This window comes from Rhinatrema bivittatum, chromosome 3, assembly GCF_901001135.1.
Source record: "Rhinatrema bivittatum chromosome 3, aRhiBiv1.1, whole genome shotgun sequence".
In the NCBI taxonomy this organism is placed as follows: domain Eukaryota; kingdom Metazoa; phylum Chordata; class Amphibia; order Gymnophiona; family Rhinatrematidae; genus Rhinatrema; species Rhinatrema bivittatum.
This window is the reverse complement of record NC_042617.1, coordinates 489642487-489665103: the sequence shown is the minus strand read 5'-3', so window position 1 is coordinate 489665103 and position 22617 is coordinate 489642487. Positions and strand designations below refer to the sequence as shown.

The 22617-nt window shown below is 42.0% G+C and overlaps 1 protein-coding gene across 3 annotated transcripts in view; it reads left to right on the top strand.

Moving 5' to 3' along the window:
• Nucleotides 1–22617, top strand: part of RUNX2 (RUNX family transcription factor 2) — a 345580-nt gene that overhangs the window by 173219 nt on the left and 149744 nt on the right. For all 3 annotated transcript variants that reach the window (XM_029596079.1, XM_029596078.1, XM_029596077.1), the window contains exon 5: nt 16800–16904. In XM_029596079.1, the coding sequence (XP_029451939.1) occupies nt 16800–16904 (105 nt within the window). The remainder of the gene's footprint in view (nt 1–16799; nt 16905–22617) is intronic.

Below are 22617 nucleotides of genomic sequence, written 5' to 3'. Positions count from 1 at the left end.
AAGTTTAATGTCCTTTATCTATGCCAAGCTTTCAGGCTCCCTATATTTACTTGACTTTACATATCAAGTTTATTTTAATGTTTACAGAAAAATGTGCTCCTGATTTTACCCATTCCAGCTAATTTGGATGGGGATGGAAAAGAGGGTGATATCTTGTTAGCTAGTGACATCTGACTTCACCACATGATAGTAATAAAAAAACCGAAATACGTTTTGCTTTTCCCCTCCAGCATTGAAACTGATTACTTTCGGCAGAAGTAAAGGATTGTGGTTGACATGCTAGTCCATTTGAATCTATAGAAATAAGGGTCAACAAACAAGTTGTTCGTGATGCCTTTTTTCTAGATGAATTCAGTACATCTTTGATGAGCTTTCGAGAGCTCTTTATCAGAGTGACCAAATGCTATCACTCCATTTTCAGCATCTAGTAGGCCAGTATTTATTTACTTTATATTCCACCTTTCATGTATTTCAGAGCAGATTACATTTAAGTACTGTACGTATGTCCTTATTCCCAGAGGGCTCACAATCTAAGGGCTTCATTTACTAAGCATTTTTCCTATAGATACAGAATAGGAGCCTTAGTAAATCAGGTCCTAAGTTTGTATGTAAGACCACAGAGGGTGAAGTTACTTGGCCAAGGTCACAAGAAGCAGCAGTGGGATTTGTACCCTTGCATCCCTGGTTCTCAGCCCGCTGCTCTAATACTAGGCTACTCCTCCATCCTACCACATCAGTCCATATGGTTAGGTTATCACCACCTACTAGCAGATGGAAACAGAGGATACATCTTTTTCCAGGACACCATTACCAGTATATAGGATGATACAGTGGAGTCATCGGCAAATTTGATCATCTCACTTGTTGTTCCCATTTACAGGTCATTTATAAATATATTTAAAAATCAGTAAAACCAGAACAGATCCCTGGAGCACAATCCCTCCAAGGCTGAGGAGACGCCCTTAGGGGAGTCCATTCACCAGGGAGTCTATAAGCCACCAAAAGTCTTTCCTTTATATGAGAAAGTGGAAGGAATGGTTGAGTGGGATTCTCTTAAAAAGGAATTGAAACATCAAGTCAATAAAAAAGATGTATCTGCTTCCAGCAAAAGTTAGAGAGTGTCTTTTTCAGATGCTACGGATGCCCTTGTTCTGACCAGGATCTGCAAAACAACTATCCCAGTGGAAGGGAACACGGACCTTAAGAATAATAAGAATAGGAAAACTGATTCTCTCTCTTGAAGCATGCCTTTACCACCATGGCCTTTACAGTTCAGATCTCCATTTGTGGAGGTTATGTGGGTCAGGCAGTTTGCACTGGGTGCAACAGCTTCTGGAAAGTCAGAAGGAGGCCAGATTAGAATAGAGGGCTGCATTTTTTGGTAGATTAATTGTATGACATTGTTAGGATTTGTTGTATGTCAGTGGCCTTTGCTGTTGCAGCGGGGTTGGTTACTATGGCGGCAGATACAGCATCCAAGTCCCTGCTTGGAAACTTTAATTTAAGGGGAGGTTGCTGTCTTGGAGAGAATTTGGAGAAGCTAGTTAAGGATATGGGGGAGGCTAAACCTCAGAAGTTCCCAGAAGATAGGATCCATTCTACATCATGATTCGACAGGAGCAGTGGCCATTTCAGAGGGGCGAGAAGATGCAAACCAGTACAGCTGTCATATCTCTAGTCAAGCAAGTTTAGAGTAGAAAATCAGTCCTTTAGTGAGTCTGAAAGCCATGAACTGACAAAGCTGGATCCTCATGAGCTCTCCTTTCTGCCCAATGAAGGGTGGCAGGTTCCCTCTATAGTGGTCCGAGTAGTTGGTCACCTCCATCGGTATTATCAGTAGTGGACCTACATCTCTTCAGACAGATGGGTCCTGGATGTTGTACAGTATGGTTATTAGGGATGTGAATCGTGTGCCCGATCGTTTTAATGATCAGGTTCGGGGGGGGGGGGGGAATCTGATCGTCGGCGCCATTTTGAATACTGGCAATACGGCCCGAGTGCAGGAGGTCGCTCCTGGACCCCCGCTGGACTTTTGGCAAGTCTTGTGGGGGTCAAGAGGCCCCCCCCAAGCTGGCCAAAAGTCCCTGGGGGTCCAGCAGGGGTCCGGGAGCGATCTCCTGCACTCAGGCTGTATTTATAATATATTTAAAATGGCGCCGGTGCTACCTTTGCCCTGTCACATGGTAAGGGCAAAGGGCCATCGGCGCCATTTTGTTTAGTGCAGCTGATGGCCTGGGAACAGGAGATCACGCCCCGCGGCCCCCCTGGACCACCAGGTATGTGTAAAAAGTTTTTGGGGGGGGGTCGGGAGAGTGGGGGAGGCTAAGGAGGTAATTTAAAAGGGTCGGGTGGGTTTTTTTTATCGGGCCATCGGCGCCATTTATATTAGTGGCAGCCAAAATGGCGCCGATGGCCCGAGAGCGGGAGATCGCGCCGGGACCCCCCCACTGGACCACCAGGTAATTTAAAACATTTTGCGGGGGTTCGGGAGGGTGGGGGATTTGTTTTAAAGGGTCGGGGTGGGTTTAGGGGTTGTTTTGGTTTGCCGGTTTTCCCGCCCTCCCCCGATTTACGATTTTTCACGATAAATCTGGGGAATTTCTATTGTATCGCGACTCTAACGATTTTTGACGATTTAAAAAATATCTGACGATTTTTTTAAATCGTCAAAAAACGATTCACATCCCTAATGGTTATTTCAAAGAATTTGCCACTCTCATTTCTGATCCACACACTAAAATGCTAACGGTAAAGTATGCTCTGGAGAAGCTTCAGAGTTTGCAGGCCATGATTCTGTTGCCACTTGAAGCTCAGGGTCTAAGCTAGTTCTCCATCTACTTTGTGATCCTGAAGAAGGATGGTTCTTCCAAGCCCGTTCTCAGGCTGAAAGGGATCAACAAGTGTCTTCGTATTCCTCATTTTTGCATGGAGACCCTTTGTTCAGTGATGGTGACAGTGAGGCAGGTTGAGTTCTTTTCATCTCTGGATCTTTCAGAGGCTTATTTTCACATTCCCATCAGGAAAGAGCACCAAAGGTTTGCATTCTGGGCCAGCATTTTCAGTTTCAGGCTCTTCCTTTCGGCCTCACCATAGTTCCCAGAATCTTCACCAAAGTGATGGTAGTAGTCACAGCCTTTAGAAAAAAAGGGGATTATGGTTCTCCATATCTAGCTGAATGGTTATTAAGAGCCAAGCTCTTTCCGGAAGGCCAGGACACCTCCACCAGAGTGGTGCAGGTACTGGAAAATTTGGGCCGGGTATTGAATTTTGCAAAGAGCAATCCTGTTCCTTCTCTGTCTCTGGAATTTCTAGGACAGGGTATCCAACTCCAGTCCTTGAGAGCCACAAACAGGCCAGGTTTTCAGGATATAAACAAATAATATGCAAAGATAGATGTACCGATGTAACCCCTATATTTAAAAAGGGAACCAGGGGCGATCTGGAAAACCATAGACTGGTGAGCCTGACTTCAGTGCTGGGAAAAATCTTTGAGAATGTTATACAGATTAAAATCACAAAACATTTAGATAGACATGTTTAATAGGACACAGCCAACAGCCAAGGGAAGTCTTACCTCACAAATCTTCTACATGTTTTTGAAGGGGTGAATAAATATGTGGACAAAGGTGAACCAGTAGATGTGGTGTATTTGGATTTTCAGAAGGGATTTGACAAAGTCCCACATGAGAGGCTTCTAAGAAAACTAAAAAGTCATGGGATAGGAGGCGATGTCCTTTTATGGATTGCAAGCTGGTTAAAAGACAGGAAACAGAGAGTAGGATTTAATAGTTTTCACAGTGGAAAAAGGTAAACAGTGGAGTGCCTCAGGGATCTGTACTTGGAGCAGTGCTTTTTAATATATTTATAAATGATCTGGAAAGGGGTACGACAAGTGAGGTGATCAAATTTGTGGATCACCCAAATTATGCAGAGTAGTTAATTCTCAAGCGGGTTCTGATGAATTGCAGGAGAAATGGCAGATGAAATTTAACGTGACAACTGCAAAGTGATGCATATAGGGAAAAATAACCCTTGCTGTAGCTACACAATGTTAGTTTCTATCTTAGGAGTTACCACCCAGGAAAGAGATCTAGGCGTCATAGTGGATAATACATTGAAATCATCGGCTCAGTGTGCTGTGGTGATCAAAAAAGCAAACAGAATGTTAGAAATTATTAGGAAGGGAATGGCAAATAAAACAGGAAAAATCCATAAACTGCTTTTACGGTAATTAATGAGTAATAGTAGCTTGTGATTTATCTAATGTTTGGGTACTTGCAGGTACTTGTGACTTGGATTGGCCACTGTTGGAAACAGGATACTGGGCTTGATGGACCCTTGGTCTGACCCAGTATGACATATCTTATGTTCTTATGTGCCCTGACCTAGGAGCTCAGTTTGATATCAAGGTCGGACAGATTTTTCTGACTCATGAAAGAATAGCCAAATTAGTGGGTTAAGTGCCAGATTTTCTCTCCCAGGAAGCTCCCAGGGCTGCTAGGTCCATGGTAGAAACATTAGATTTGATTTCATGGGCCAGGGCTCTCCAAACCTCACTTCTGTCTCACTGGTCCCTGCAATCACAGGATTACAAAGTGTGGTTTCAACGTCTAGTGACCATGGGGGTGGTTCCTTTGAATCTTTCCAAATGAATGAGCTTGGAGCTATCTGCATGGAATGTGGTCACAATGGATTTGAGCTTGATGGACCTCCAGGATCAAGTGACTCAAGGTGTCTGATCAAAAGGAGGAAGCCTTATGGTCCATCAACCAGAGCTATCAGGTTAACCCCTTTACAGTTTGTGCGCTGTTGGACAATACCACAGTGGTAGCGTATGTAAACAGGCAAGGAGGCACCTGAAATCCAGTGGTAGCCAGGGAGATGAGATTGTTATTCTGATGGGCAGAACAGAATCTCCTATTAATCTTAGCTGTGCACATTGTGGGAGTGGAGAACATTCAGGCTGATTTCTTCAGCATAAATATGTTGGATTCTAGAGAGTGAAAACTCAGACAAGAAGCTTTCAGAAGATATTAGATTGATGGGGGCCTTCCTTATATGGATCATATGTTTATTCATAAGAACTCCAAGGTCCCCATGTTCTTTAGTCACCAGAAGGAGTGGGTCTCAAGCGTGATCGATGCCCCAGTTCTGCCATGGCTAGAGAACGAACTTCTTTATGCTTCTTTTCTGGACTGTAATAGAATGGACAATGGATAGAAAACCAGTGCTTGCTGGTCATGCTGGTGGCTATGGATTGGCTGAGAAGGCCATGGTATTGGATCTGGTAAGGCTACAGGTCAGTCTGTCCCTTCATTTCCTGAGGTCTCAAGGCTGATTCTCACAGAAGTTCCAGCTCTCTTCTGTATTATAATCTGGCTCGTAAAAGGTCATGATTTCGCAGGAGGAGTTTACCTTTGGCAGTTGTTCCTCCTCTGTTGAAAGCCTGTAAGAATTCTTCTTCTTTGGCTTATGTCTTTGTTTGGCATTTGTTTGAGGTCTACTGCAAAGAGCTGTCATTTCACCCTGACAAGTGTATATTCCTGCCATCTTGACCTTTCTGCTGAGAGGTCTAGATAAGGTGTTCAGGTGGCTACAAAATCCTGTTATGGGAGCAAATCCATCAAGTGTAGGTTGCCTTCCAAGTGGACATCTCTCCCTTCGTGGAGTTGAGCATGTGCATCTTCCTTTCAGGGCCCTTATTTCTCATTGGGTCCTTAATCTAATGCTCAGGGCTCTGGTGGGTTCTCCCTTTGAACTGCTTTAGCAAGCTTCCCTTAAATATCTCCTGTTGAAGATGCTTTTTTGCTGGTAGCCATTTGTTCTGCAAGATGGATTTCAGAATTACATGCTCTGTCTTGCTGTGATCCTCACTTATTGTTTTCTGCAGAATCTCTCTCTTTTTAGCGGTGCCATCCTTTTAACCTAAGATTGTTTCCATCTTATCTAAATCAAATGATTTCTCTTTTGGCTTTGTCTGAGGGGGATTATCATGGTAAGAACTGGTGCTTCTGGTTTTGGATGTTTGGCGTAATCTCCTTAGGTACTTGAAAGTCAACAATTCCTTTGGCAATAGATTGTTTGTCTTTTTTGGGGGGCCTCAGAAAAGTAAGACAGCTTCCAAGTTTTCTGTGTCAGGTTGGATTAAGGACAGCCGATCTGCTGAAGGGTCAGCAGGTTCTGCAGGCCTTTCATGCTTATTCAGTGAGGGTTCAGGTTTTCTCTTAGGCAGAGACTACATCTCTTACTTAGGAGGAAAATGTGTAAGGCAGCTACTTGGATGGCAGCTACAAGCCCTCTAGGTTGGATATTCAAGCCAAGGAGAATGCAGCTTGTAGGGCAGGTGTTCTTAGGGCAGTCCTGGATTCCTCCCACCCATGTTAATATAGACTTCGGTACTTCCCATGTGTCTGAACTGGTGAAGCAAGATGGTAAGAAAGGAGAAACATAGTCTTGCCAGAAAATTTCCTTTCCTTGCTACACCAATCCAGGATCCACCCAGGTAATCAGTGGCTGCACTGTTTTCCTTGGTTAAAAGTCTCAGATCTTGCAGAAGTTTTCAGAGTCTGAATATGATCTTTACTTTCTTCTGTTTGTTCCTTTCTTTTCCCAATTGGGTTATAGAGAGGAGGCCTTATCTTGCAGGATTTTCTTCTATATTGTTTGAGGTTCTAAAGTTTAATAATAGTTTTGGGGGGTAGTTTTTTTTAGTTCCAATATTTAACATAAAGATACTGGTCTTTGACTGCATTGCATCTTCCTCGATACTAGGGATAATGTCATGGAAAAACGTATGACCTTTATCTCCATCTACTAGTAGGCAGTGATAATCCACATGTCTGGACTGGTGTAGCAAGATTCAAGGAAAGGAAATTAACAGGTAAGATGAAATTTCTCCATATAAATCACATTGCACTGATTGTTAAGTGCTTGGTTGTGTTCATAAGTTGATTCCATTATTTTACCTTTTTGTCTCAACATTTACAGTAGTTTTTCTGCTCGCGTGTGCTCTAATCTCAATAAATAGCTTACCTCAGGCAACAGAAGCCAGAAAATTCCCAAGTCCCTGATGTTTGAAAGGCCTACCTTTATCTCTGCTTTTTATGAACTTTCTACATTTCCAAAATCTATATTACTGAAACTCTAGGAAACTTTTATAATGGGGATAGATTTCTTCTTATGCTGGTCGATTTTAAAAACCCTGTGCACGCTAACGCTAGGAGTTAACGCGCATGACTCGGCCCAGTGCACGCCGTGCGGATTTTATAAACCGTGAGAGTGCACACGAATCTCCCGGTTTGCGCACAAAAATATTTTTCACAGAAATGGGTGGGGATATGGATGGGACATGGCAGGGCTGAGTCTGTACCACGAAGTCTGCATGAAAGTCTTTACATGCACAAGCGCGTGCTGGGTCCCCTTCCGCATAACTTTATTTCTTCTATGGACGTCGTGTAGGTTGTAAAATAAAGAAAAATAGGATACTTAACAGGATTTTAAAGGTCGGGGCTAATAAGGTAAAAGGGTGGTGAGTTAGGGGGATTAGGAAGTCCTCTCCTTTACTGGGGTGATCTGGGAATGAACTGGGAAGCGAGGTAATTGTGTCGGTGGCATTTGCGTGCACATACGCGCATCAGTATGAAATCATGCGCACATGTACGTGCAAATAGTTGATTTTAAAACACGCGCACTTATATGCGCAATATAAGCGTGTATGTTTTAAAATTGCGTCATTGTGCGCGAACCAGCAAACGCGCGGGGTCCTAAAATTTACCTCATGGTTTTTGCTGCTACCCCTAACTGGAGGAAGTGATTGGGCTGGGGTTTTAAAGGAACATGACACATGGATCTCCACTGAGGGGATCTTTTATGCCAGCCACTGGTTTCTATGTGAGATTTTCTGATTATTCAATCTGTTTTATTCCAAAGCATCTGTAGAGGCTTGTGCCAAAACTCCAGATCAGTCTTTCATATGACTTACAGTGATCTACCTGTCAATTAAATAGTGAAAAATGCAACAGCCAATTTTACAGATATATGGGAAGGTTTTTTTCAATTTTTTTTTCTGAGAACCAGCTCCAATGTTAGGCAAAGTGAGAACTTTAAGGGCTGAGCCTACAGGGTCCTATTTTCAAAAGAGCTATTCCACAGACGCAGAGGGGACAGTTCATGTGAACATGGATTCCAGATGTGGCTAATATTCCAAAGGGTACAGTAAGTGAAGAAGTGTTTTTCAGCAGTAGTTTTCTTTTTAGGAGCAGAATTAGGAGTTTTAAGGATTTTTTTAAAAACCTTTACAATTTCTTTGATTGACTGTAGTAAGGCACCCTCGGTAGGGCACCATGTAAATACTATACATAAACACATTTAATCAATTCTGCTTTATAAAAAAAGTTGTATGATAAAACTTACAAGACACCAAATGGAGGTTAGTGCCTCCTGAAGGTGTAGGATATTATAAGAACATAAGAAATTGCCATACTGGGTCAGACCAAGGGTCCATCAAGCCCAGCATCCTGTATCCAACAGAGGCCAAACCAGGCCAGAAGAACCTGGCAATTATCCAAACACTAAGAAGATCCCATGTTACTGATGCAATTAATAGCAGTGGCTATTCCCCAAGTAAACTTGATTAATAGCCGTTAATGGACTTCTCCTCCAAGAACTTATCCAAACCTTTTTTGAACCAAGCTACACTAACTGCACTAACCACATCCTCTGGCAACAAATTCCAGAGCTTTATTGTGCGTTGAGTGAAAAAGAATTTTCTCCGATTAGTCTTAAATGTGCTACTTGCTAACTTCATGGAATGCCCCCTAGTCCTTCTATTATTCGAAAGTATAAATAACCGAGTCACATCTACTCGTTCAAGACCTCTCATGATCTTAAAGACCTCTATCATATCCCCCCTCAGCCATCTCTTCTCCAGTCTGAACAGCCCTAATCTCTTCAGCCTTTCCTCATAGGGGAGCTGTTCCATCCTCTTTATCATTTTCGTTGCCCTTCTCTGTACCTTTTCCATCGCAACTATATCTTTTTTGAGATGCGGCGACCAGAATTGTACACAGTATTCAAGGTGTGGTCTCACCATGGAGCGATATAGAGGCATTATGACATTTTCCGTTTTATTAACCATTCCCTTCCTAATAATTCCTAACATTCTGTTTGGTTTTTTGACTGCTGCAGCACACTGAGCCGATGATTTTAAAGTATTATCCACTATGATGCCTAGATCCTTTTCCTGGGTGCTAGCTACTAATATGGAACCTAACATCGTGTAACTACATCAAGGATTATTTTTCCCTATATGCAACACCTTGCACTTGTCCACATTAAATTTCATCTGCCATTTGGATGCCCAATCTGCTTATATTCTTTATGTGGCTCTCAGAGATACTGTCAGGGTTGTTCCTAGGGATAATCTGAAAATTCCCAAAAGGCAAATCTTATTATCACAATGTTAGAGGACCTTTTTTATTTTTTTTAGCTTTTTAAAATTTAGGAACGTCGAAAGCCACAGTTTACCACACAGCACAGACTGATGTGTTCACCGCCAAGCTGCCATGCAGCTTCAAGGTTACCACATCGAAGAATTCAGATTCAGATAACTTTATTGGCATGATAATTTTACATGTGTTACTGAAGTAATATGCAGAATGATTAAAAGAGTAAGAAAAGAGAAGAAAAAAAATACAAAATAATAATGTCAAATAAAGGTGCAGGTTACAGAAAGCACAGCATCAGGGGCATATCTCAGGTTTGGGGGCTGGTCCGTATTGTCCCTGAAGGAGCAGGGAATCAGCAGTTAGTCCCACCGCCCCATTCTGTGTACCTTTGTTTCAGAACCATGGTGGTAAACAAACGGCAGTGATTTCCAAATTTCCTATTTTACTAAGCTCAAGGATATCCCCCTGGTTTGCTTTTCAGTTGGCTTTTTTAAGGACCTGATGCACTAAGGAGGTAATTTTCAAAGGAAAATATAATTGTAATATACTATCATAGCTATTATAACATTTTACATTTACATTTTCCTTTGAAAATTACCTTGAGAATGTTTTCTCCCATTGTGGGCCTGATTCACTAAGACTTTTCTCCCATTCTGTGTCTGTGGGGGAAAAGGCTTTTAGGGCCTGATTTTAAAAAGTATTTACACACTTAAAAGTGGGGTTTACACATGTAAATGCACTTTACCCTTGTAAGTGGGCTTTTGAAAATTTCTACAGTATATGCCGTTGAATTGTCCATAGGTTTTTCCCGTGTTAAGTGCATTTAACGTGGGCAAGTGGCTTTTGAAAATTGCCATGACAGTATGTTACATTACAATGTGTAACTTTGAAAATCCACATGCTATATCTAGAGTCCTTTAAGTTTGAATGTTGCCTTGCTGAGTTGGAGGGATGAACATAACAATATTAGTACTGGCCTACCAACACAAGCTAAGATATACAAATTATAGACACTGAGTTTTATTTTAAAACACTGGAACTGTATTCCATTACTGAAAAAGAGAAGACTGGTATATGAACTTCCATCCATCTTATACCAATTAAGTTATTTCTTTGTTTTATTTTTTCCTTTGCCAGATTGTTTTCCTCTTTCCTGCTCCTGAGGCACACAGTTTATCAATAGGTTTACACTGATCAATTGGTGCAAAAACAATAATGTATTTTACAAAGCCTCAACATATATTTATTTAAACGACTTCAAAGAAAAACAAAGTGTGTACACTGTTTTACTATATTGGCTTTTTGTCTTTTGGCGAGTTTCCCAAGTAGCAATTTTTATATTTAAAAAAAAATAGACAGACTTAACTGCTTGCAGGCTTTTCACGCATGGAAGATGAAGAAAGCTTCTTTTGATGAAGTGTAATTATGTCCAAACAGAGTTGACCCCCACCCCCCACCCCCCACCCCCATGCTTCTTATGATCTTAGCGGAAGAAAGTACATTTTTTTTTTCTTTTTCCTTTGAAGCAGCCGGGGCTTGCTGGAGGATCTGAAGTGCTCCAGTCTGCTGCCAGAGGCAGGATGGAGAAATTGGTCCCAACATGTCTTGTAGACTTAGAAGAGGGAGGAAGAGTAAGAGCTATCCCTAATGATAGATTTTTATATATCACCACTTAGCATAGCAGGAAAGAAAACAGTAGCTGCTAACTGGAATGAAGCATCTACTCGGCAGAGGAGAAGGGGGGAAAAATTAATGGCATTTTAAAAGACAAAATCAATACGGGAGGAGTTGAGCCTGCTCTCTGGATTCACTTTCCTACTCACCGCCTGAAACAATAAATATCGTTTGCTTGTATAGATTGCCTTTCATCCAAACAGGAGCCCAAACAAGCTTCACTGTCAGGAGGCTGCTGAAACCTGTAGGCAGCCAGCTCAGGTTTAAAACAATTTCATAGGCACAGATCAAGCAGCTCCTAGGGTCTTCTGATGATATTAAAATTAGTTTGATAACTAATGATAACTTTTATTGAGCTAATGAATTTTAAAGATAGAAACTTTGATCCATTCCTCAAGATAAATATATGTATTTTTTTAAACATTTTTCTAATAGGAGGTTTAATCTTCCTGCTCTGGTTAGATCATAATGTAATCCTGTTCCCATTGGAGTTGGGTATATGGTCAATAAGTAGCCCCACATATTGTATAGGTTCTCAGTCTTAGCCAAAAGGCTATTACAGGACTGCCCTTAGCTTATAGCTCAGACTATTTCCCAAGAGGCATAGAAACAATGAGATGATTGCAGTGATAATGATGTAGGAAGAAACTAATTAAGATCAAAAAACAAACAAACCTGTTTGTCCTTCCTATACCATCTCCTCACTGAAAACACAGTAGAAGGAGTTATCGAGAAATGTGCAATGTAAGTGGCCACATAATGACAGATTAGTCATACTAATTTCTACAGGATGGGGATAAGGCATGCACAGTTTTGGGACAGCAAGTACAGTAGTTCTAAAGGATTTCCTAGCCGATGGATTCCATGAAATAAAAGCACCAAAATGCATTGCTAACAACCAGAAACAACAGTTTAAGCTTAAAAGGGCACCAGAAAGGCCTGGACAGACATGCGCATAGAAAAACCTGGCAGTGGATTAGATCCGTGTGAGGTAAAGGTAAATCTTTTGCAAACCTCGGTGTGATATGCAGCAGAAGCAAATCCTCAGACTTGCCTCTGGGAAAATATAGGTTATGGAAGAGTGTATCACTTATTAATTAAGCGCAAGGCATTGACTAAACTCAGATCCAAAAATAAGTGTGAATCTTTCTGTTGCCTAAAATAGTAAGCAGTGACGGGGAAACTTTCCGCACTTTGAACTGGATGTGAAGAATATTATACAGCTTGTGGTTAGGATTTTAAAAGAAGCTAATTTCAATAGCAGTGTCTCTCTGGAAATTTATACTTACTTGGAGAGTTCACATTTGGCATTAGGTTTAAAGGGAAATATCTTCTTTTTGAGCTCTTATGATGCAGCTTATGGCTATTGGAATAAATTCCTAAGGTGTTACATATTTTCAGAATTTTAGTTTAGAATACAGACAAGCTTCAATGTTTAATTTCACATATATATTATGTAAACTGACAGGGAGTAGGGATGGAGGAGGAAAGGGAATGGCAAGGGGTAAGAAGCAGAGGCGGAGGAGGGATGGGTGAATGACGTTAAAGGGAAATGAACACCTAATACATGCAGGCTTCATGAGTCGCTGTACTGGAGGTGACAGTTTTATTACCTTGAAATGTGCTTCATCACATGTCAGAAATACAACCACACTGACAGGAAGTTCCACAGTTGGGATGGTTTCTGCCTTACAGACTGAGATGCGGAGGACCTGGGTTTAAGTCTGAACTCAATTTTTTGCTCTTAGAAGACCAGCCAGGTCTGGCAGGGCAGAGGACTCCGAGCATTGAAGTTGATCGAGTGTAGCAATGTTCATTTCCTCAGACAACCGCACTCCGAGGTCTTTTGCTTCCAAAATTTGTGAAAAAAGCTCCAAAAATGAGTGGGTGGAATCTACTGGCCTACACAAATTTCCTTTCTTTTTTCTTAAAAACTGGAATAATGTTACCATTTTGACTGCTAAAAACGTAAGGACACTTCCAAAAAATTGTTTCCATGGGTTTCTCTGTCCTCCAAAGTTTTAAGCGCAACTGGCGATGCATGATAGCCAGCCACAGGACGACACTGGTCAGGCTCCATAGGAACAGCCGAGCTGCCTGGCCTTTCTGTGAGGGCTGCTGGGGCAGCTAACCTGCAGGAGTAGGGAAGGTAAGGAAGGTGAAACCAGAAAATCGCAAGCCTCTGACCTCCTCATTTTCCATGGTAGTCTCTGGTTAAGAATGACAGTATAAGAAAGTGCAATCATGGCAGTCACAGGAACATACTCCAATGTTTTGCTGGCTATGCTAAGCGGTGCAGGGACAGATTATTAGTGACAGTGTGCAGAGATGGGGTGGAATGTTTTAGTTAAGCGATGTAAAATGTATGAACTAGAAGAATCCGCTGAGGAAGAGGAGAGGAGGGGCAGGCGGTAAAATTAATTTTGGATATGGGTGTCTTCTCCCACTGACCCGCCTTGTGACCTTGGGCAAGTCTCTTTACTTTCCATTGCCTCAGGTACAAGCTTGGGCCAAGATTTCCTAAGCTGTGATATGGCTATAATGTGTGCCAAACAGTGTTTAATGCGCAATAAATACTGCTTATCGTGTATTATAGTCATATTGAGCGTCACGTTTGCTGGCCTCGTGGGCTGCCCCCATGAGCTGGCACACACACACCCGATGCTTGCAGTCTGCCTCCTGGCGGGGGTCTCCGCCACCATCCTTCTTCAGGACCTTCCTTCTAGGCATGTGGTGCGCTGTGTGGCATCTGCCTTTCTAGGCCCTGCAGCGGGAACTGCGCCTCCTGCTGCAGGAAGATAACATCACATGGTTGAATATGTAAACTCTGGCCATGCAACAGATCTTCACCTCAGCTGCTGGTCGACTATAGCTTCCTGTAGAGTGAACTGCTGTGTTCCTTCCTGCCTAACCGCTTGCCTGCCTACATCATTTCTCCAGTTCCTGTCTGAAACTGCCCTGTCTTTCCAGCCAGCCATGCCCTCAGACTGCCTCTTGGAATTGACTTAAGCCTGGACTTCGACTATTCAGGCCTTCTGCCTGCCTCTGACCCTTGCCATGACTGGGACCTCCCATGTTACTGCACTTCATGAGACTCATGCCTAAGTCCTGCTGGCCCTGGAACCCTAGGGCTCAACCTAAGGGGATAGGGACTGGTATAGGTGACGCCTTAGTCAAGTCTTGCACCAGCCTAGTCCCGCCAGCTGTCGGGGAGCTCCTACAGGGCCTTCCCTGTAGGTTGAGTCGATTTCCCTACAGCAATAAGGGTCCACAATCCTTACATTGAGGTGATATCACGTGATGTTTTGGCCTGAAACCTGCTCTATTACAAAGAGATGCTTTGTATGAGATTTGCATGCGTAAACTTTACAAATCTATGCAAAGTAGCTCTTGCATAGTCAAACCTCTGCTAATAAAATAACGCAACTACTTTAGAAAAAGGTCAGTCACATTTTTTTAACAAATTTTGAGGAGTTAAACATTGCGGGGGCTTTGGGACACTAACGCACATCCCAGTGGCCCTGTGATGTTTCTTAAAGGGCCACACAGTCCTAAACAAAACCTCCCTCAAAGTGTCAAAACCCCACCGGGTGGTCTTGCGAGACCCTTGCCTGCCTACCTCCTGCCACCTATCAATTCAGTGCCACAACTCCCACCCCTTACATACAAGATAGACCCTGGTGGTCTAGGGGGTGCCTGCCATCCATACCTCAAAGAAGCATCATTGGTGGGGGTAGTCTAGGCTCAGAGTACCCCCTAGCCCTGGGCCCGGTTGACTCCATCTTTCAAAATGGTGCTGATCAGCCCTTACATCTGTCAGGGGCCTCCACTATTCCACCAGCAATGCTTCTTTGAGGTACAGGGGGGTTCTGGGTGGTGGGATGGGGGTTCAGGAACCCCCTGGACCATCTGGGCCTATTTTTTATGCAAGGGGTAGAAGGTGCGAGATTATGATTGCTTTTGGGGGGACTGGGGCATTGGATGACTGGGGGGTGGTAGCCATATGGGGGGTCTTTGGTTGGTGTGGGGAAGGGGTGTGGTATAAAGGGGAGGGGTTAAGGAATGGGGTATCGTGATTTAAAATCTTTTTTTTTTTTTTTTGCTTTTTGACTTGATGCTGCCTCAATAGGAGGTGGGGGTGGTTGGGCAAGGGGGTGGTGTTATTTTTACACTTTCGGGGGTGTAGGTTTTAGGCCACTTGGCCTTTAAAATGATGGTTTCTCTGTGTGAAGCGACCCGCCATTGTGCGTTTTGTGGCCTCTGCTGCGTTCTTTTTTTATTGCAAAGTTTTTCTGTGATAAAGAAAATAACACAGTGATATCGCAGTGATATTTTGTCGGGGTGAGGAAAAACATTGTGAGACCCCTCCCTGGGATATTTTTGCCCCTCCAGCTTGATAATGATTACTTTAGATTGAAAACCTTCTGGGGCAGAGAGCTGTCTGGTTCTAACTCACCTTGAGTCCGAGTTTGGGAAGGTGAATTATTAAATGTAAAATCCAAATCTCAAGTTTTCAGCTTTCTCAATACGGCTTGGAAAACTGTCGTAATTGTTAGGAGCAAAGAGACTAAAATCTGTGCCCTTCAAGGATTTATATGCAACCTGTTCCATATCAGACTTTTAAAACATATCGAGCTTTACTTTCAAAAGAGTTTCCCCATAAGCACAGCATAGGGGAAACCCTTTTGGAAACAGAATCTATTCTTATGTTTCCTTCTGTTGCTTACCATTTAGTGTTCGCCTCAGAAGTTAAGTGTGGAAAAATCACTGGTGAACTGGCTTCTTTCATGAGGGCTTTCAGTTAAACAGCTGCAACAGCAGCAGCAATATCAAGCAACGGTGGGACCCGAGACTGCTGAATGCTTTATTGAGTCACTGCTGCACGCCCACCTCTTCCTGTCTTGAAACAGTTTGCAGTTTTGACTATCTGACATGACTAACCGTTGAAAAACTGATTACAGCTGTCAATGAGTCTGCAGAGCAGGAGCCAGAGTAACGTCTTCTGCTAAGGACATGACTTAGCTCAGTCCCACTGGATTCAGGCCTTTTGTTTTATTTATTCTTTTTATTTGTTTGTCAAATAATTCCAAATATCAGATCAGACTCTTGGAAATGAAATGATAGCTTCCAATTAAAATACGCATGGAAGGATATTTTATGCTAACACAAAGCAATTTTTCCCACCACTCATAGCTATTTTGTAGACTTTCAATAAGAGCACAAAATAAACAAAAGCAGAGCCAAAAAACAAAAGAAGGAATTTTGAGCAAGTTCTGGTGATGTTATCATAATGTGGGAGCACATTAGAGACACTGGAACCCTATTAAACTGGTTCCAAGAGGACTTTATTATGTTAATTTAGTAGATTTAAACCTAATTCAATCGATAGAGCAGACAGCGTAATGTCTGCTCACAGTCAAGAATGACTTTACAGTGTTTTTATGCTATCATTGAGCCTTGACCCTAACAATAGATAAAGAATCATAAATGTTGACTTCTTGGGAGCATTCCTAGCTTGCATGGAAAAAATGAGAACTATTTGCATTTCCTGTTAATACTGCTACTTCATTTAAACTAATTCAGTGATTGCAGCAGGGATTTGTCTGAAAACATGCCTGATGATTCAATAGGAACACAAACACCCGACTTCATCTCGCTGTCGTGTTTTCCTGTTTTCAGGGAAAAGTTTTACCTTGACGATAACAGTCTTCACCAACCCTCCGCAAGTAGCCACCTACCATCGAGCTATAAAAGTTACAGTGGATGGACCCAGGGAACCAAGGAGTGAGTACCATACTGATCTTTTGTAGAGCACAGTCTTCCGAGGAGTGCTTGCAGGAGTAAAATGGCATAACTTTGTCTGAAAGCAGGCCTCCAGAGATAGAAGCCACATTAATATAAATATGAGACTTCTGTGCTGCCTGTGAGACTTTCTCTTTGACTTACAGCTCACATCTGTTCAGTTTTCTAGTTAAAAATCACTGTATACACATACAGTTACTATACCAGGTCATATGATGAGCTGTAACCATTGCAAACTGTCTTAATGTCACATTATTCATTGATAACAGGTAAGTATTACCACTTGCCGTGCATACTTTTGAAACTGTGCATATTGTAAGAAGTGCATGTTCTTCTAAGGATATTTTCTAGTTAGTGAAACTTGTGCATTTTGTTGTAGTTACCTTTTTTTTTCACCAGTCTTTTATATGGGTAGGTTTTATTTCCAGACATGTGCTTGCTACATACTGCACAACTTATTTGATTACAACTATGAAAATAATATACAATGATGTGTCAACCTTCAGAAGAAGGCTGCACTCTCTCTATGCTGTGTGGTGTCTGGAAAGTATAGTCAGCAGCCAGTAATACCCACCTCTGTCAATTTCAGATTTACTGTTGTCATCATTTTAAAAAAAACAAATTTAAGCAGTTTCTCAACAGTAACCCTGTAGCCCTGGGAGCAGCTGAACTACCAAGGGATCTGATTGATCTCAGTTGGCTGTGACATCATAAGCAGCATAAAAATATGCACGGCTGGATCTGCTTGAGTCCCATTTCATTTTGTGCCGTTTGTGATGCTTCTTCAAATTTGGCTGCTTCCAGGAGAGCAGAAAAATTGTTGGGGGGAGCAGTCAGGAAAATTAAAAAAAAAATAAAAAATTGCATGACAGTTTTTATTACAAAATGAGCTTTGCTATTTCCCCTGCTCAGTGGGTGCTGTTTTCCCGATATGTATACGGTAAGATTCCCAGGCACGAGTTTGTTAGATGAAGAGAGTGTGTTCAGAAACTGTAGACCCCAGAATATTATATTCATTTGCCCAAGACTGTGTGTGTAATACTTTTTTGCTCGACCATCTCCTCTTTGTCTTCTGCCTGTGCTTCCTTCAGATCTCAAGAACCAGTTTAAAAGAATAACAACCTGTCTGAGGGTTGTGGCAGTTGTGTTTGTTCATGCTTCAGTAATTGTTGCAGATAGCTTGCACTGATGGATTTAGTCAGACGTAGTTAATCCAGCTTGGTTTATCTGTCTGTCTGGGTATCTGAAAAATTTAACTGGTAACCAGGCTAGTAGCACGTATGCACCACTGACATGATAACATTTAAAAAAAAAAAAAATCTGAGTAATATTTTGCAAACTGATTAGGATTAAGTGGGTCTGTATTTAATTAAATAAATGTAGAGATTAAAGTTATTTTAAGATCAACTACCATTTCAAACGTCTCCTAATGGAATCAGTGTGCTCAGCATTTTGCCTTTGATCTGTGTATCTACTTATATATTCAGGACTTTGCTATTACTTTGCTTTTACTTCACATTCCTGACAAACATAGTAGAGTCCTTCCACCTTTTAGAAGCATGTAAGATTAGGCACAAAATCAGACTGTAGACCCACAGAACAATGCTTCTTACATCTGGAAACTGGTGAGCAGAGCTGATCCCTCACTCAAGACTACAGTACTGTGTGAAATGAGCAGCTCTTTCTGCTTGTGCCTTGCTTCTAGTTCATCTTCCGTATTTTGGTCATAATAACATTTTAGCTCTTATCTTTTTGTCCTTCAGTGGAATAAAAGATGTGCATCCTTTTCTTATCGTCACACCACCTTTTTACACAGATTCTCCTTTCTTGAGTCTTCTCATCAGATAGTTTCTGCTGTAGGTTAGCATTATGAGCATTACAGAAGCACCCTGATTTTCTCAGATTCATAACGTGGGGATGGCTAGTAAGGAGAAATTTGTAAAAACATTTCACTACAGGTGTACAATACAAATCAGAATGAAAAGGAAAACACTAAAGATTTTATTTGTTTGCCAACTTGTTAAATTTGATTCACTTACATGTAGAAAAAATTTCCAGCAGAAAGTAATTCTTTGAGTTTTGTGAATACAATTATCACATCCTTTGTTTAAAGAATTTGACAAAGGGCGTGCATATTTTGTGAAAACCAAATACATTCCTTTCTGTGGCTTTTCAGGCCAGAATCATATATCTTAGAAGCATCATGATAATATGCATAATTCTTTTTATCTCTTTCCCAATATGCTATCACTTTTCTGGTATCACCTATATATGAAATTGGGCAATGTTAATGATCTGAGTATGTTGCCGTTGATGTCAGCTGAAACTACGGCAAAAAGCCAAAACTACTTGACCACATTTCAGTCACCACAGTACCTGAATTAAATAGAACAGTACTCCAAGCATTGCTATTCTCCAAACTCGACTATTGTAATGCCCTACTCCTGGGCCTCCCATCCAATTCTCTCAGGCCACTACAACTGCTCCAAAATGCAGCAGCAAGATCACTCTCAAACACCAAAAAATCTGACCCCATCTCACCAATCCTCAAAAACCTGCACTGGCTACCCATCCCACAAAGAATTCAAAACAAAGTGCTAACACTCATACACAAAGCACTATACACTGAAAAATTTGACTGGCTGAGCCCTGCCCTTCACTTTCAATCCTCCCAGAGAACACTCCGATCCACTAACACTGGACTCATTCCCACTCCATCACCAAGAATGGCCCACCTGACCTCAACAAGGGAGCAATCCCTAACATTGGCAGGTCCAACATTCTGGAACAGCCTACCACCTCAACTCAACCTAAAAACATGGCTCTTCCAAAAGCATACCCAACCACCACCCAACCCATGAACACGATCTCTCCCCCACACACCCCCTACCCTCCTCCCTCAACACCCACATCAGATCCGCATAATCACACATTACGATCAACCCCAAAAACACAAGCTTTCTTACTACACTCGATGCAAAGTTTTAACGATTTTCTCTACCTCTAATATGTATCAGAATGTCTCCCCACAGACCAACTGTTATGCATGCTACAAAGTTTCAGTGCAAAATGTTGTAACGTCTCAATGCTAAAAGTTCTAAAATTCAATGCAATATGTTACAAAGTTCAATGTAAAATATTAAAAAGTTCAATCTTAAATGTCACAGTGTTCCATTGTAAAACAAGAAATTTATGCTAATAGACTCCTCTGTTACACTGTAAACCAGTGTGATATGTCCGATGAACATCGGTATAGAAAAAACAAATAAATAATAAATATGACCAAAAACACTTACATGGCCCTTCTTCATAGGATTCAATGGAAAAAAAACAGTGACATAATAAAAGTCGGCAGATAAGGACCATATGGCCAACCCAGTCTGCTGGTCTACACTGATTTAGCAAGGATATTTAGCAGCTGTCAGCCATATGAGCTTGAGTGCATACACTGCTCTGTCTCTGGCCATCACTCTTACCTTTCCTTACCACCACCCAGTGTTCTTGAGATATCTACCAGCTGTGAGCTATACAAGCTTCACCACCTGCAAGAGAGTGTTCTTTCTCCTTTTTGCTCTTAGCTGGAATGTGTACTCAAGTCTTCTTGTGGCCCATCCTAGGAAACTTGCCAGTTTACTCAGTGTATCTGATAATGCAACAAAAACCTACCATTGCTGCATGATGGCTGACTTTGCCTCTTCTTCTTGGGATTTAATCCAACCATGGCATCACTCTGTGCAAGTTGACTTTGTTATCTCCCCTTTGTGGTCCTCTACTGTTCTGGGTGGTAGTGTATATAGATTTCTATATCCAGCCTAACACCCAGGTTTTCCACTTTTTAACATACCCTTCTCCCAACACTGTTCTTATAAATGAAAGAAACCTATACATTTTTTCAATTCTGTTGTACAACAGCCAGAAGGATATTAAAAGAATGCTATACAGGAAGTTTCACATTTATATAAAAATAAAAAATGAAAATAAATATCTCCTTCAGTTTTACACTGTGCCTTGCCCTCATTGCCTTATCGGATGCATTGCACATAAAAACAAGAAAATCCCTTCACAGACAGCAAATGCCTACATTTTACTACCCATCCTAGGATAAGGTGTCTTGACAACACAGACTAACTGTCAAGCAACATAGCACAGGAAGCATAGAAAACGAGGAAAAGGATTCTCTGATCTGTCTCATACAAAATAGCCAATCAACTTTCAACAGTCTACATAACACAGGAGAAACACATTATAAACTGGACAACTACATACATACAACACAATACATTCTACCCTACACTACATCCCATGAGCCTGAATAGAAGAGACTGCAAGCTGAATTAATTTTATGATTTCCTTATCTGTAAATAACATTTTAATTTGTTAATAGATCAACTTCATGGCATCATTACCTACTGATCTGTTTTACGTTGAATGGCAGAACTTATATAAATGATGTCCTGCAAGTGGAGGTGATGTGGAAGGATGTACATTATATATGTGTACTTGTGCATTTGAGAATTGGTTGATTGTAGTATTGCTATCTAATGTTACGAGTAGTAGGTGTGGGTGAATCTTGCTTGCTAATATAGCACTGCAGTATGCAGTAGTCCTGTTGATCCATAGTCCCATGAATCTGTGGTATTTGTTGAAGTATATGGGAGACTTAAATGGTTTGCATAAGTGCATAAAGTGTGTGGAGTGAAAGTGTGACTGTGTGTGAGCATCATTTTATGTGAGAGAAAATACGTAAAGTTGTAATTAAAATTATAAAGAGGTCTATAATAACATATGTTAAGTGCTGTGTTAGTTAGTGTGAGTGTTAGGTTCAGCCAAAGGAGCTTTTAAAAGGTTAGGGTCACCATACCAGGTGGGAATGGTGGCACTGTCCCTTTAAAGATAGATTTTTACAAGAAAATCTTTATGTCATGAACTGGCAGAATGGAGTCAGGGAGCACCCCCACAGAGGTGGTACAGGGCTACAGGACAGGAGTGGAGCTGATCTTCTACCTAACCACCTCCCCCCCTCCCCTGCAGGTTGAGCCCTTGGGTTCTGGGGCCTGTAGAAATCAGAGCACAGACTAGGAGCTGAGGTCAGGCTGGGAGCTGAGGTCAGGTGCAGGCTGGATGAGGCAAGGCAGGTTAGAAGCTGAGGACAGGTACAGGCAAGGGCTGGACACAAAGCACAGGCTGCGGGCTGGATACAGAGCTCGGTACTGACTGGGAGGAGGACACAGAATACAGGCTGAGGATATGTGTATCTTGGACTCAGAGTACAGGCTGGGACTCAGACACAGAGTACCAGCTGGGGCTGGATCTGAGACAAAAGACAAGGGCAAGGCCTGGGAAATAGACAAGGGACTGGAATGGGCAAGGACAGGACTGAACAAGGACAGGACTAGACAAGTAACAGGATACAAGAAAGCCCAACAAGGGCGCGAGGCTGACAAGGTAATTCGAATAGGCCTGTAGACTCTCAAGTAAGACAGAAAAGTCCAGGAGGGCACAGAGCCTGTCAGGGAGGCCTGAGAGGCCAGAGCAAGGCCAGAATGCCTGGAAATGCCCAGAGCAAGGCAAGAGAGGCCACAGAGCAAGATAAGAAGTCAAGAGAGGCTACAAGGGCAGGAGGCCTGGGTAGGCTGAAAGACAAGGCACAATAACAAGGTAAGGCGGGCCAGATCAGAGAGCCAAGGTGACTCAA